General features: G+C 61.0%; 2 protein-coding genes across 3 annotated transcripts in view; one reads left to right on the top strand and one right to left on the bottom strand.

Moving 5' to 3' along the window:
- NCSTN (nicastrin) overlaps positions 1 to 2,629 on the bottom strand; it is a 42,364-nt gene extending 39,735 nt beyond the window's left edge. For both annotated transcript variants that reach the window (XM_069727389.1, XM_069727397.1), the window contains exon 1: positions 2,485 to 2,629. In XM_069727389.1, the coding sequence (XP_069583490.1) occupies positions 2,485 to 2,560 (76 nt within the window). In that variant the 5' untranslated portion in view covers positions 2,561 to 2,629. The remainder of the gene's footprint in view (positions 1 to 2,484) is intronic.
- A 75-nt stretch (positions 2,630 to 2,704) lies between these two features.
- COPA (COPI coat complex subunit alpha) overlaps positions 2,705 to 15,368 on the top strand; it is a 39,261-nt gene continuing 26,597 nt past the window's right edge. The window contains exons 1-6 of the mRNA XM_069727376.1: positions 2,705 to 2,861; positions 14,238 to 14,351; positions 14,421 to 14,494; positions 14,608 to 14,688; positions 14,845 to 14,921; positions 15,002 to 15,111. Of these exons, the coding sequence (XP_069583477.1) occupies positions 2,822 to 2,861; positions 14,238 to 14,351; positions 14,421 to 14,494; positions 14,608 to 14,688; positions 14,845 to 14,921; positions 15,002 to 15,111 (496 nt within the window). The 5' untranslated portion in view covers positions 2,705 to 2,821. The remainder of the gene's footprint in view (positions 2,862 to 14,237; positions 14,352 to 14,420; positions 14,495 to 14,607; positions 14,689 to 14,844; positions 14,922 to 15,001; positions 15,112 to 15,368) is intronic.

The raw sequence follows: 15,368 nt of genomic DNA, 5'->3' as shown, positions 1-15,368 counted from the left end.
CGCACAGGAGGAGGGGGGGGGATGACAGAGGACCCGCCGCACAGGAGGAGGGGGGGGGGGATGACAGAGGACCCGCCGCACAGGGAGGAGGGGTGGATGACAGAGGACCCGCCGCACAGGAGGAGGACAGAGGACCCGCGGAGGGGGGATGACAGAGGACCCGCCGCACAGGAGGAGGGGGGGGGGATGACAGAGGACCCGCCGCACAGGAGGAGGGGGGGGGGGGATGACAGAGGACCCGCCGCACAGGAGGAGGGGGGGGGATGACAGAGGACCCGCCGCACAGGAGGAAGGGGGGGATGACAGAGGACCCGCCGCACAGGAGGAGGGGGGGGGATGACAGAGGACCCGCCGCACAGGAGGAGGGGGGGTGACAGAGGACCCGCCGCACAGGAGGAGGGGGGGGATGACAGAGGACCCGCCGCACAGGAGGAGGGGGGGGGGATGACAGAGGACCCGCCGCACAGGAGGAGGGGGGGGATGACAGAGGACCCGCCGCACAGGAGGAAGGGGGGGGGATGACAGAGGACCCGCCGCACAGGAGGAGGGGGGGGATGACAGAGGACCCGCCGCACAGGAGGAGGGGGGGGATGACAGAGGACCCGCCGCACAGGAGGAGGGGGGGGGATGACAGAGGACCCGCCGCACAGGAGGAGGGGGGGGATGACAGAGGACCCGCCGCACAGGAGGAGGGGGGGGATGACAGAGGACCCGCCGCACAGGAGGAGGGGGGGGGGATGACAGAGGACCCGCCGCACAGGAGGAGGGGGGGGGATGACAGAGGACCCGCCGCACAGGAGGAGGGGGGGATGACAGAGGACCCGCCGCACAGGAGGAGGGGGGGGGATGACAGAGGACCCGCCGCACAGGAGGAGGGGGGGGGATGACAGAGGACCCGCCGCACAGGAGGAGGGGTGGATGACAGAGGACCCGCCGCACAGGAGGAGGGGGGGGATGACAGAGGACCCGCCGCACAGGAGGAGGGGGGGGGATGACAGAGGACCCGCCGCACAGGAGGAGGGGGGGGGATGACAGAGGACCCGCCGCACAGGAGGAGGGGGGGGGGATGACAGAGGACCCGCCGCACAGGAAAGGGGGGATGACAGAGGGACCCGCGCACAGGAGGAGGGGGGGGGATGACAGAGGACCCGCCGCACAGGAGGAAGGGGGGGATGACAGAGGACCCGCCGCACAGGAGGAGGGGGGGGGATGACAGAGGACCCGCCGCACAGGAGGAGGGGGGGGGGATGACAGAGGACCCGCCGCACAGGAGGAGGGGGGATGACAGAGGACCCGCCGCACAGGAGGAGGGGGGGGGATGACAGAGGACCCGCCGCACAGGAGGAGGGGTGGATGACAGAGGACCCGCCGCACAGGAGGAAGGGGGGATGACAGAGGACCCGCCGCACAGGAGGAGGGGGGGGGATGACAGAGGACCCGCCGCACAGGAGGAGGGGGGGGGATGACAGAGGACCCGCCGCACAGGAGGAAGGGGGGGGGATGACAGAGGACCCGCCGCACAGGAGGAGGGGGGGGGATGACAGAGGACCCGCCGCACAGGAGGAGGGGGGGGATGACAGAGGACCCGCCGCACAGGAGGAAGGGGGGGATGACAGAGGACCCGCCGCACAGGAGGAGGGGGGGGGATGACAGAGGACCCGCCGCACAGGAGGAGGGGGGGGGGATGACAGAGGACCCGCCGCACAGGAGGAGGGGTGGATGACAGAGGACCCGCCGCACAGGAGGAAGGGGGGATGACAGAGGACCCGCCGCACAGGAGGAGGGGGGGGGATGACAGAGGACCCGCCGCACAGGAGGAGGGGGGGGGATGACAGAGGACCCGCCGCACAGGAGGAGGGGGGGGGATGACAGAGGACCCGCCGCACAGGAGAAAGGGGGGATGACAGAGGACCCGCGGCACAGGAGGAGGGGGGGGGGATGACAGAGGACCCGCCGCACAGGAGGAAGGGGGGATGACAGAGGACCCGCCGCACAGGAGGAGGGGGGGGGGATGACAGAGGACCCGCCGCACAGGAGGAGGGGGGGGGGGATGACAGAGGACCCGCCGCACAGGAGGAGGGGGTGATGACAGAGGACCCGCCGCACAGGAGGAGGGGGGGGGATGACAGAGGACCCGCCGCACAGGAGGAGGGGGGGGGGGATGACAGAGGACCCGCCGCACAGGAGGAGGGGGGATGACAGAGGACCCGCCGCACAGGAGGAGGGGGGGGGATGACAGAGGACCCGCCGCACAGGAGGAGGGGGGGGGATGACAGAGGACCCGCCGCACAGGAGGAGGGGGGGGGGATGACAGAGGACCCGCCGCACAGGAGGAGGGGGGGGGGGATGACAGAGGACCCGCCGCACAGGAGGAGGGGGGGGGATGACAGAGGACGCAGATATCAATGTCGGACAAACACACACACACGCGCGCCGGCAGGGTCCTGCGGGCTGGAGGAAACCCCTCCATACATCACCTCTCACCTGCCAGCAGCACCAGGGTCGCCCCAAGACTTCTCCATCCCTGCAGGAATCTCCCCTTCTCTCCAGCAGCCGCCATGTTTACCACTCAGTAACCGCTTCCGCCTATCACTTCCTAGCCGGAAGTCTGCAGGCGCGGCCATGGTGAGGAAAGTTGTGCGGCTTTGGATATCCGACCTCCTTTCCGGAAGTTCTTCCAGTGCTGGAACTCTATGGTAGCACTTGCTGGGAGAACGACGCGCATGCGTAAGAGAAGTCAGGCTGATCCAACGCGGCACTTCCGGGAAAGAGGCTGACGTGTGACGGCGGAGAGGAGGCTCGGCAGAAGCGGACGGAGGACATGTTGACCAAATTCGAGACTAAATCTGCTCGGGTGAAAGGTATTGGGGTGCTGAGATGTGGCCTAAGGCATTATGTGTGTGGGGGGCTTATGTTGGTCACTGGGATGAGTCAAGGGTGACCTGGCCGGGGAGTACCCCACTATACAGTGCGCTCCCCCCACCACCACTATACAGTGAGCTCCCCCCCACACTGTACGGCGCGCTCCCCCCACACTATACAGTGCGCTCCCCCCACCACCACTATACAGTGCGCTCCCCCCACCACCACTATACAGTGCGCTCCCCCCACCACCACTATACAGTGCGCTCCCCCCCCCACTATACAGTGAGCTCCCCCCCACACTGTACGGCGCGCTCCCCCTACCACCACTATACAGTGCGCTCCCCCTACCACCACTATACAGTGCGCTCCCCCTACCACCACTATACAGTGCGCTCCCCCCACCACCACTATACAGTGCGCTCCCCCCACCACCACTATACAGTGCGCTCCCCCCACCACCACTATACAGTGCGCTCCCCCCACCACCACTATACAGTGCGCTCCCCCCCACCACCACTATACAGTGCGCTCCCCCCACCACCACTATACAGTGCGCTCCCCCCCCCCACTATACAGTGAGCTCCCCCCCACACTGTACGGCACGCTCCCCCCACCACTATACAGTGCGCTCCCCCCACCACTATACAGTGCGCTCCCCCCCCCCCCCACTATACAGTGAGCTCCCCCCCACACTGTACGGCACGCTCCCCCCACCACTATACAGTGCGCTCCCCCCACCACCACTATACAGTGCGCTCCCCCCACCACCACTATACAGTGCGCTCCCCCCACCACCACTATACAGTGAGCTCCCCCCCACACTGTACGGCGCGCTCCCCCTACCACCACTATACAGTGCGCTCCCCCTACCACCACTATACAGTGCGCTCCCCCTACCACCACTATACAGTGCGCTCCCCCCACCACCACTATACAGTGCGCTCCCCCCACCACCACTATACAGTGCGCTCCCCCCACCACCACTATACAGTGCGCTCCCCCCACCACCACTATACAGTGCGCTCCCCCCACCACCACTATACAGTGCGCTCCCCCCACCACCACTATACAGTGCGCTCCCCCCCCCCCACTATACAGTGAGCTCCCCCCCACACTGTACGGCACGCTCCCCCCACCACTATACAGTGCGCTCCCCCCACCACTATACAGTGCGCTCCCCCCCCCCCCCACTATACAGTGAGCTCCCCCCCACACTGTACGGCACGCTCCCCCCACCACTATACAGTGCGCTCCCCCCACCACCACTATACAGTGAGCTCCCCCCCACACTGTACGGCACGCTCCCCCCCACCACTATACAGTGCGCTCCCCCCACCACCACTATACAGTGCGCTCCCCCCACCACCACTATACAGTGCGCTCCCCCCACCACCACTATACAGTGCGCTCCCCCCACCACCACTATACAGTGCGCTCCCCCCACCACCACTATACAGTGCGCTCCCCCCCCCCCCCCACTATACAGTGAGCTCCCCCCCACACTGTACGGCACGCTCCCCCCACCACTATACAGTGCGCTCCCCCCCACCACTATACAGTGCGCTCCCCCCCCCCCCCACTATACAGTGAGCTCCCCCCCACACTGTACGGCACGCTCCCCCCACCACTATACAGTGCGCTCCCCCCACCACCACTATACAGTGAGCTCCCCCCACACTGTACGGCACGCTCCCCCCACCACTATACAGTGCGCTCCCCCCACCACCACTATACAGTGCGCTCCCCCCACCACCACTATACAGTGAGCTCCCCCCCACACTGTACGGCACGCTCCCCCCACCACTATACAGTGCGCTCCCCCCACCACCACTATACAGTGAGCTCCCCCCCACACTGTACGGCACGCTCCTCCCACACTATACAGTGCGCTCCCCCCACCACCACTATACAGTGCGCTCCCCCCCACACTATACAGTGCGCTCCCCCCACCACCACTATACAGTGAGCTTCCCCCCCCACTATACAGTGCGCTCCCCCCACCACCACTATACAGTGCGCTCCCCCCCACACTATACAGTGCGCTCCCCCCACCACCACTATACAGTGCGCTCCCCCCACCACCACTATACAGTGCGCTCCCCCCACCACCACTATACAGTGCGCTCCCCCCACCACCACTATACAGTGCGCTCCCCCCACCACCACTATACAGTGAGCTCCCCCCCACACTGTACGGCACGCTCCTCCCACACTATACAGTGAGCTCCCCCCCCCCCCACTATACAGTGAGCTCCTCCCACACTATACAGTGCGCTCCCCCCACCACCACTATACAGTGCGCTCCCCCCCACACTATACAGTGCGCTCCCCCCACCACCACTATACAGTGCGCTCCCCCCACCACCACTATACAGTGCGCTCCCCCCACCACCACTATACAGTGCGCTCCCCCCACCACCACTATACAGTGCGCTCCCCCCACCACCACTATACAGTGAGCTCCCCCCCACACTGTACGGCACGCTCCCCCCACACTATACAGTGAGCTCCCCCCCCCCCCCACTATACAGTGAGCTCCTCCCACACTATACAGTGCGCTCCCCCCACCACCACTATACAGTGCGCTCCCCCCCACACTATACAGTGCGCTCCCCCCACCACCACTATACAGTGAGCTCCCCCCCCCCACTATACAGTGCGCTCCCCCCACCACCACTATACAGTGCGCTCCCCCCACCACCACTATACAGTGCGCTCCCCCCACCACCACTATACAGTGCGCTCCCCCCACCACCACTATACAGTGCGCTCCCCCCACCACCACTATACAGTGCGCTCCCCCCACCACCACTATACAGTGCGCTCCCCCCACCACCACTATACAGTGCGCTCCCCCCACCACCACTATACAGTGCGCTCCCCCCACCACCACTATACAGTGAGCTCCCCCCCACACTGTACGACACGCTCCCCCCACCACTATACAGTGCGCTCCCCCCACCACCACTATACAGTGAGCTCCCCCCCACACTGTACGGCACGCTCCTCCCACACTATACAGTGCGCTCCCCCCACCACCACTATACAGTGCGCTCCCCCCCACACTATACAGTGCGCTCCCCCCACCACCACTATACAGTGAGCTCCCCCCCCCACTATACAGTGCGCTCCCCCCACCACCACTATACAGTGCGCTCCCCCCCACACTATACAGTGCGCTCCCCCCACCACCACTATACAGTGCGCTCCCCCCACCACCACTATACAGTGCGCTCCCCCCACCACCACTATACAGTGCGCTCCCCCCACCACCACTATACAGTGAGCTCCCCCCCACACTGTACGGCACGCTCCTCCCACACTATACAGTGCGCTCCCCCCACCACCACTATACAGTGCGCTCCCCCCCACACTATACAGTGCGCTCCCCCCACCACCACTATACAGTGAGCTCCCCCCCCCCACTATACAGTGCGCTCCCCCCACCACCACTATACAGTGCGCTCCCCCCCACACTATACAGTGCGCTCCCCCCACCACCACTATACAGTGCGCTCCCCCCACCACCACTATACAGTGCGCTCCCCCCCACACTATACAGTGCGCTCCCCCCACCACCACTATACAGTGCGCTCCCCCCACCACCACTATACAGTGCGCTCCCCCCACCACCACTATACAGTGCGCTCCCCCCACCACCACTATACAGTGCGCTCCCCCCACCACCACTATACAGTGCGCTCCCCCCACCACCACTATACAGTGCGCTCCCCCCACCACCACTATACAGTGCGCTCCCCCCACCACCACTATACAGTGCGCTCCCCCCACCACCACTATACAGTGAGCTCCCCCCCACACTGTACGGCACGCTCCCCCCACCACTATACAGTGCGCTCCCCCCACCACCACTATACAGTGAGCTCCCCCCCACACTGTACGGCACGCTCCTCCCACACTATACAGTGCGCTCCCCCCACCACCACTATACAGTGCGCTCCCCCCCACACTATACAGTGCGCTCCCCCCACCACCACTATACAGTGAGCTCCCCCCCCCCACTATACAGTGCGCTCCCCCCACCACCACTATACAGTGCGCTCCCCCCCACACTATACAGTGCGCTCCCCCCACCACCACTATACAGTGCGCTCCCCCCACCACCACTATACAGTGCGCTCCCCCCACCACCACTATACAGTGCGCTCCCCCCACCACCACTATACAGTGCGCTCCCCCCACCACCACTATACAGTGAGCTCCCCCCCACACTGTACGGCACGCTCCTCCCACACTATACAGTGCGCTCCCCCCACCACCACTATACAGTGCGCTCCCCCCACCACCACTATACAGTGAGCTCCCCCCCCCCCACTATACAGTGCGCCCCCCCCACTATACAGTGCGCTCCCCCCACCACCACTATACAGTGCGCTCCCCCCCACACTATACAGTGCGCTCCCCCCACCACCACTATACAGTGCGCTCCCCCCACCACCACTATACAGTGAGCTCCCCCCCACACTGTACGGCGCGCTCCCCCCACACTATACAGTGCGCTCCCCCCACCACCACTATACAGTGCGCTCCCCCCACACTATACAGTGCGCTCCCCCCCACACTATACAGTGAGCTCCCCCCCACACCATACAGTGAGCTCCCCCCCACTATACAGTGAGCCCCCCCCACACTATACAGTGCGCTCCCCCCACACTATACAGTGCGCTCCCCCCACACTATACAGTGCGCTCCCCCCACACTATACAGTGCGCTCCCCCCACACTATACAGTGCGCTCCCCCCACACTATACAGTGCGCTCCCCCCCACACTATACAGTGCGCTCCCCCCACACTATACAGTGCGCTCCCCCCACACTATACAGTGCGCTCCCCCCACACTATACAGTGCGCTCCCCCCACACTATACAGTGCGCTCCCCCCACACTATACAGTGCGCTCCCCCCACACTATACAGTGCGCTCCCCCCACACTATACAGTGCACTCCCTGTTATGGACCTGGTGGCTAGGAGCACCCGGAACGACCTGATGGTTAAACTCACACAGGACAAGCTCTGGGAAGTGGGAGCTCTGCTGACCGCAACCCCTAATCCTATCACTCAACTAGAAATAGCCGTGGAGCGTACCTAACACGACCTAGACGCCTCTTCACAGCCTAAGAGCTAACTAGCCCTAGAGATAGAAAATAAAGCCTACCTTGCCTCAGAGAAATTCCCCAAAGGTAAAGGAAGCCCCCCACATATAATGACTGTGAGTAAAGATGAAAGTCACAAACACAGAAATGAAACAGGTTTCAGCAAAGGAGGCCAGACTTACTAAACAGACTGAGGATAGGAAAGGTATCTTTGCGGTCAGCACAAAAAACTACAAAAAGACCACGCAGAGTGTGCAAAAAGACCTCCGCACCGACTCACGGTGCGGAGGTGCCACTCTGCATCCCAGAGCTTCCAGCTAGCAAGGCAAAATCATGATAGCAAGCTGGACAAGAAAACAATGAACAAATAATTAACTAGCAGGCACTTAGCTTCTGCTGGAGGAGACAGGTCACCAGAAAGATCCAAGAGCGAACTGAACCAGTACAAGAACATTGACAGCTGGCATGGAGTAACGATCTGAGTGGAGTTAAATAGAGCAGCCAGCCAAAGAATAAACTACGTCACCTGTGGAAGGAACCTCAGAAGCAGCAGCTCCACTCACAGCCACCAGAGGGAGTCCATGGACAGAACTCGCCGAAGTACCATTCATGACCACAGGAGGGAGTTCGATAACAGAATTCACAACAGCTCCCCCCACACTATACAGTGCGCTCCCCCCACCACCACTATACAGTGCGCTCCCCCCACCACCACTATACAGTGAGCTCCCCCCCACACTGTACGGCACGCTCCCCCCACACTATACAGTGCGCTCCCCCCATCACCACTATACAGTGCGCTCCCCCCCACACTATACAGTGCGCTCCCCCCCCCCACTATACAGTGCGCTCCCCCCACCACCACTATACAGTGAGCTCCCCCCCACACTGTACGGCGCGCTCCCCCCACACTATACAGTGCGCTCCCCCCACCACCACTATACAGTGAGCTCCCCCCCCCCCACTATACAGTGCGCTCCCCCCACCACCACTATACAGTGCGCTCCCCCCACACTATACAGTGCGCTCCCCCCACCACCACTATACAGTGAGCTCCCCCCCACACTGTACGGCGCGCTCCCCCCACACTATACAGTGCGCTCCCCCCACCACCACTATACAGTGCGCTCCCCCCACCACCACTATACAGTGCGCTCCCCCCACCACCACTATACAGTGAGCTCCCCCCCACACTGTACGGCACGCTCCCCCCACACTATACAGTGCGCTCCCCCCACCACCACTATACAGTGCGCTCCCCCCCACACTATACAGTGCGCTCCCCCCCCCACTATACAGTGCGCTCCCCCCACCACCACTATACAGTGAGCTCCCCCCCACACTGTACGGCGCGCTCCCCCCACACTATACAGTGCGCTCCCCCCACCACCACTATACAGTGCGCTCCCCCCACACTATACAGTGCGCTCCCCCCACCACCACTATACAGTGCGCTCCCCCCACACTATACAGTGCGCTCCCCCCCACACTATACAGTGAGCTCCCCCCCCCACACCATACAGTGAGCTCCCCCCCACTATACAGTGCGCTCCCCCCACACTATACAGTGAGCCCCCCCCTCACTATACAGTGCGCTCCCCCCACACTATACAGTGCGCTCCCCCCACACTATACAGTGCGCTCCTCCCTCACTATACAGTGCGCCCCCCCCTCACTATACAGTGCGCTCCCCCCACACTATACAGTGCGCTCCCCCCACACTATACAGTGCGCTCCACCCACACTATACAGTGCGCTCCACCCACACTATACAGTGCGCTCCACCCACACTATACAGTGCGCTCCACCCACACTATACAGTGCGCTCCACCCACACTATACAGTGCGCTCCACCCACACTATACAGTGCGCTCCACCCACACTATACAGTGCGCTCCACCCACACTATACAGTGCGCTCCCCCCACTATACAGTGCACTCCCTGTTATGGACCTGGTGGCTAGGAGCACCCGGAACGACCTGATGGTTAAACTCACACAGGACAAGCTCTGGGAAGTGGGAGCTCTGCTGACCGCAACCCCTAATCCTATCACTCAACTAGAAATAGCCGTGGAGCGTACCTAACACGACCTAGACGCCTCTTCACAGCCTAAGAGCTAACTAGCCCTAGAGAGAGAAAATAAAGCCTACCTTGCCTCAGAGAAATTCCCCAAAGGTAAAGGAAGCCCCCCACATATAATGACTGTGAGTAAAGATGAAAGTCACAAACACAGAAATGAAACAGGTTTCAGCAAAGGAGGCCAGACTTACTAAACAGACTGAGGATAGGAAAGGTATCTTTGCGGTCAGCACAAAAAACTACAAAAAGACCACGCAGAGTGTGCAAAAAGACCTCCGCACCGACTCACGGTGCGGAGGTGCCACTCTGCATCCCAGAGCTTCCAGCTAGCAAGGCAAAATCATGATAGCAAGCTGGACAAGAAAACAATGAACAAATAATTAACTAGCAGGCACTTAGCTTCTGCTGGAGGAGACAGGTCACCAGAAAGATCCAAGAGCGAACTGAACCAGTACAAGAACATTGACAGCTGGCATGGAGTAACGATCTGAGTGGAGTTAAATAGAGCAGCCAGCCAAAGAATAAACTACGTCACCTGTGGAAGGAACCTCAGAAGCAGCAGCTCCACTCACAGCCACCAGAGGGAGTCCATGGACAGAACTCGCCGAAGTACCATTCATGACCACAGGAGGGAGTTCGATAACAGAATTCACAACAGCTCCCCCCACACTATACAGTGCACTCCCCACACACTATACAGTGCGCTCCTCCCACACTATACAGTGCGCTCCCCCCACACTATACAGTGCGCTCCCCCCACACTATACTGTGCGCTCCCCCCACTATACAGTGCGCTCCCCCCACACTATACAGTGCGCCCCCCCCCACACTATACAGTGCGCTCCCCCCCCCCACACTATACAGTGCGCTCCCCCCCCACACTATACAGTGCGCTCCCCCCCCACACTATAGTGCGCTCCCCCCCCACACTATACAGTGCGCTCCCCCCCCCCCACACTACACAGTGCGCTCCCCCCACCACTATACAGTGCGCTCCCCCCACCACTATACAGTGCGCTCCCCCCACCACTATACAGTGCGCTCCCCCCACCACTATACAGTGCGGTCCCCCACCACCACTATACAGTTCGCTCCCCCCACCACCACTATACAGTGCGCCCCCCCCCCACACACTATACAGTGCGCTCCCACCCCCCACACTATACAGTGCGCTCCCACCCACCCCCCCCCCCCCCCACACACACACACTATACAGTGCGCTCCCCCTGCTATGCAACTTGCTCTTCCCTGCTTACAGTGGGAGGTGCGCGCACTGTATCATCATGTACTCTCTGTCTACAGTATGTGCCCCCACTACTTAGTGTGTACCTGCTCTGACATCCTGAATTCAGGAGGCTCCCCCACTGTCTGCAGAGATGTGCCCCACACACACACACGCTGTCTACAGAGATGTGCCCCACAAACACACACGCTGTCTACAGAGATGTGCCACCCACACACACACACACGCTGTCTGCAGAGATGTGCCCCACAAACACACACGCTGTCTGCAGAGATGTGCCCCACAAACACACACGCTGTCTGCAGAGATGTGCCCCACACACACACGCTGTCTGCAGAGATGTGCCCCACACACACACGCTGTCTGCAGAGATGTGCCCCACACACACACGCTGTTTGCAGAGATGTGCCCCACACACACACACGCTGTTTGCAGAGATGTGCCCCACACACACACGCTGTCTGCAGAGATGTGCCCACACACACATGCTGTCTGCAGAGATGTGCCCCACACACACACACGCTGTCTGCAGAGATGTGCCCCCCCCACACACACACACACACACGCTGTTTGCAGAGAATTGCCCCCACACACACACGCTGTCTGCAGAGATGTGCCCCCACACACACGCTGTCTGCAGAGATGTGCCCCACACACACACACACGCTGTCTGCAGAGATGTGCCCCCCACACACACACACTGTCTGCAGAGATGTGCCCCACACACACACACGCTGTCTGCAGAGATGTGCCCCACACACACACACGCTGTCTGCAGAGTTGTGCCACACACACACGCTGTCTGCAGAGATGTGACCCACACACACACACGCTGTCTGCAGAGATGTGCCTCACACACACGCTGTCTGCAGAGATGTGCCCCCCACACACACACGCTGTCTGCAGAGATGTGCCCCACACACACACACGCTCGTCAGAGATGTGCCCCACACACACACACGCTGTCAGCAGAGATGTGCCACACACACACGCTGTCTGCAGAGATGTGACCCACACACACACGCTGTCTGCAGAGATGTGCCTCACACACACACGCTGTCTGCAGAGATGTGCCCCACACACACACAGGCTGTCTGCAGAAATGTGCCCCACACACACACGCTGTCTGCAGAGATGTGCCCCACACACACACGCTGTCTGCAGAGATGTGCCCCACACACACACGCTGTCTGCAGAGATGTGCCCCACACACACACGCTGTCTGCAGAGATGTGCCCCACACACACACGCTGTCTGCAGAGATGTGCCCCACACACACACGCTGTCTGCAGAGATGTGCCCCACACACACACGCTGTCTGCAGAGATGTGCCCCACACACACACGCTGTCTGCAGAGATGTGCCCCACACACACACGCTGTCTGCAGAGATGTGCCCCACACACACACGCTGTCTGCAGAGATGTGCCCCACACACACACGCTGTCTGCAGAGATGTGCCCCACACACACACGCTGTCTGCAGAGATGTGCCCCACACACACACGCTGTCTGCAGAGATGTGCCCCACACACACACGCTGTCTGCAGAGATGTGCCCCACACACACACGCTGTCTGCAGAGATGTGCCCCACACACACACGCTGTCTGCAGAGATGTGCCCCACACACACACGCTGTCTGCAGAGATGTGCCCCACACACACACGCTGTCTGCAGAGATGTGCCCCACACACACACGCTGTCTGCAGAGATGTGCCCCACACACACACGCTGTCTGCAGAGATGTGCCCCACACACACACGCTGTCTGCAGAGATGTGCCCCACACACACACGCTGTCTGCAGAGATGTGCCCCACACACACACGCTGTCTGCAGAGATGTGCCCCACACACACACGCTGTCTGCAGAGATGTGCCCCACACACACACGCTGTCTGCAGAGATGTGCCCCACACACACACGCTGTCTGCAGAGATGTGCCCCACACACACACGCTGTCTGCAGAGATGTGCCCCACACACACACGCTGTCTGCAGAGATGTGCCCCACACACACACGCTGTCTGCAGAGATGTGCCCCACACACACACGCTGTCTGCAGAGATGTGCCCCACACACACACGCTGTCTGCAGAGATGTGCCCCACACACACACGCTGTCTGCAGAGATGTGCCCCACACACACACGCTGTCTGCAGAGATGTGCCCCACACACACACGCTGTCTGCAGAGATGTGCCCCACACACACACGCTGTCTGCAGAGATGTGCCCCACACACACACGCTGTCTGCAGAGATGTGCCCCACACACACACGCTGTCTGCAGAGATGTGCCCCACACACACACGCTGTCTGCAGAGATGTGCCCCACACACACGCTGTCTGCAGAGATGTGCCCCACACACACACGCTGTCTGCAGAGATGTGCCCCACACACACACGCTGTCTGCAGAGATGTGCCCCACACACACACGCTGTCTGCAGAGATGTGCCCCACACACACACGCTGTCTGCAGAGATGTGCCCCACACACACACGCTGTCTGCAGAGATGTGCCCCACACACACACGCTGTCTGCAGAGATGTGCCCCACACACACACGCTGTCTGCAGAGATGTGCCCCACACACACACGCTGTCTGCAGAGATGTGCCCCACACACACACGCTGTCTGCAGAGATGTGCCCCACACACACACGCTGTCTGCAGAGATGTGCCCCACACACACACGCTGTCTGCAGAGATGTGCCCCACACACACACGCTGTCTGCAGAGATGTGCCCCACACACACGCTGTCTGCAGAGATGTGCCCCACACACACACGCTGTCTGCAGAGATGTGCCCCACACACGCTGTCTGCAGAGATGTGCCCTCCTCCCTCAACTGTACGGCCTGCGCAGCCTCCCGTCACCACTAGTGGATGTGCGGTTCTCTGCCTGTGCAGCGTCTGTACTGAGCCTGCTTTCTCTCCCCCCAGGCCTGAGCTTTCACCCCAAGCGTCCGTGGGTCCTCACCAGCCTGCACAATGGCGTCATCCAGCTGTGGGACTATCGCATGTGCACTCTGATTGACAAGTTCGATGAACACGACGGTGAGTGTCGCCGGCTGGTCTTGTTGGCCAGGGTGTCACATGATCCTCACCCTCTTCTTTACTGTCCAGGCCCCGTCCGCGGCATTGACTTCCACAAGCAGCAGCCGCTCTTTGTCTCTGGGGGCGACGACTACAAGATTAAGGTGAGATGCTGAGCGGCGGCTCCACGGATCTGACTGCCGGTAGATGGCATGGCGACCTACAATCCTCCCCGCCACCTCCTGGCAGTCTCATCCAGGAATTCTGCTTCCTGCAGGTGTGGAACTACAAGCTCCGGCGCTGTCTCTTCACCCTCCTGGGTCACCTGGATTATATCCGCACCACTTTCTTCCATCATGTAAGTTTCAACAAATTGACAGCCCTGATGCGGACAGAGTCTCCAAAATGGGATATTTTCTAAGAATATTCACACCCCATGGGCTATCTTATATGAAGGGTTGGAAATATTTTTGACATTTGAAGCAGAACTGTCAATAAAGGAATCATTTTGCAGGAATACCCCTGGATCCTCAGCGCCTCGGACGATCAGACGATCCGCATCTGGAACTGGCAGTCCCGCACTTGTGTCTGGTAAAGCCATGAAGCCCATCCGCCCCCTCGGTCCCCCTAATATGAGATACTTCACCTGTAACCCCTCTCTTTCCTTCCAGTGTCCTGACCGGTCACAATCATTACGTGATGTGCGCCCAGTTCCACCCCTCCGAGGATCTGGTGGTGTCCGCCAGCCTGGACCAGACAGTGCGCGTCTGGGATATTTCTGGTGAGCTGCCCAGGTCAAGGGGGTCACCTGTGTGGTCACGTCCTGCCCAAAACTGCAGGAGGAGCTGCCAGGAGCAGGAGAAAGGGGCAGTGTAACAAATTCAGGCGAGCTCAATCCACTATACAAAAAATATATATTATTAGGAACAGAATTCTAAACTTCAGAGCTGAAATGTCCCTGCTTCCTCTGCAAGTAGTGTATGTACATAGTGAGCGCAGCTCTGGAGTATAATACAGAATTTAGTTCTGGATCAGTAA

The sequence above is a fragment of the Ranitomeya imitator genome, chromosome 1 (assembly GCF_032444005.1).
Source record: "Ranitomeya imitator isolate aRanImi1 chromosome 1, aRanImi1.pri, whole genome shotgun sequence".
Lineage (NCBI taxonomy): Eukaryota > Metazoa > Chordata > Amphibia > Anura > Dendrobatidae > Ranitomeya > Ranitomeya imitator.
Note: the sequence above shows the minus strand (reverse complement) of the source record. Positions and strands in the feature narration are given on the sequence as shown.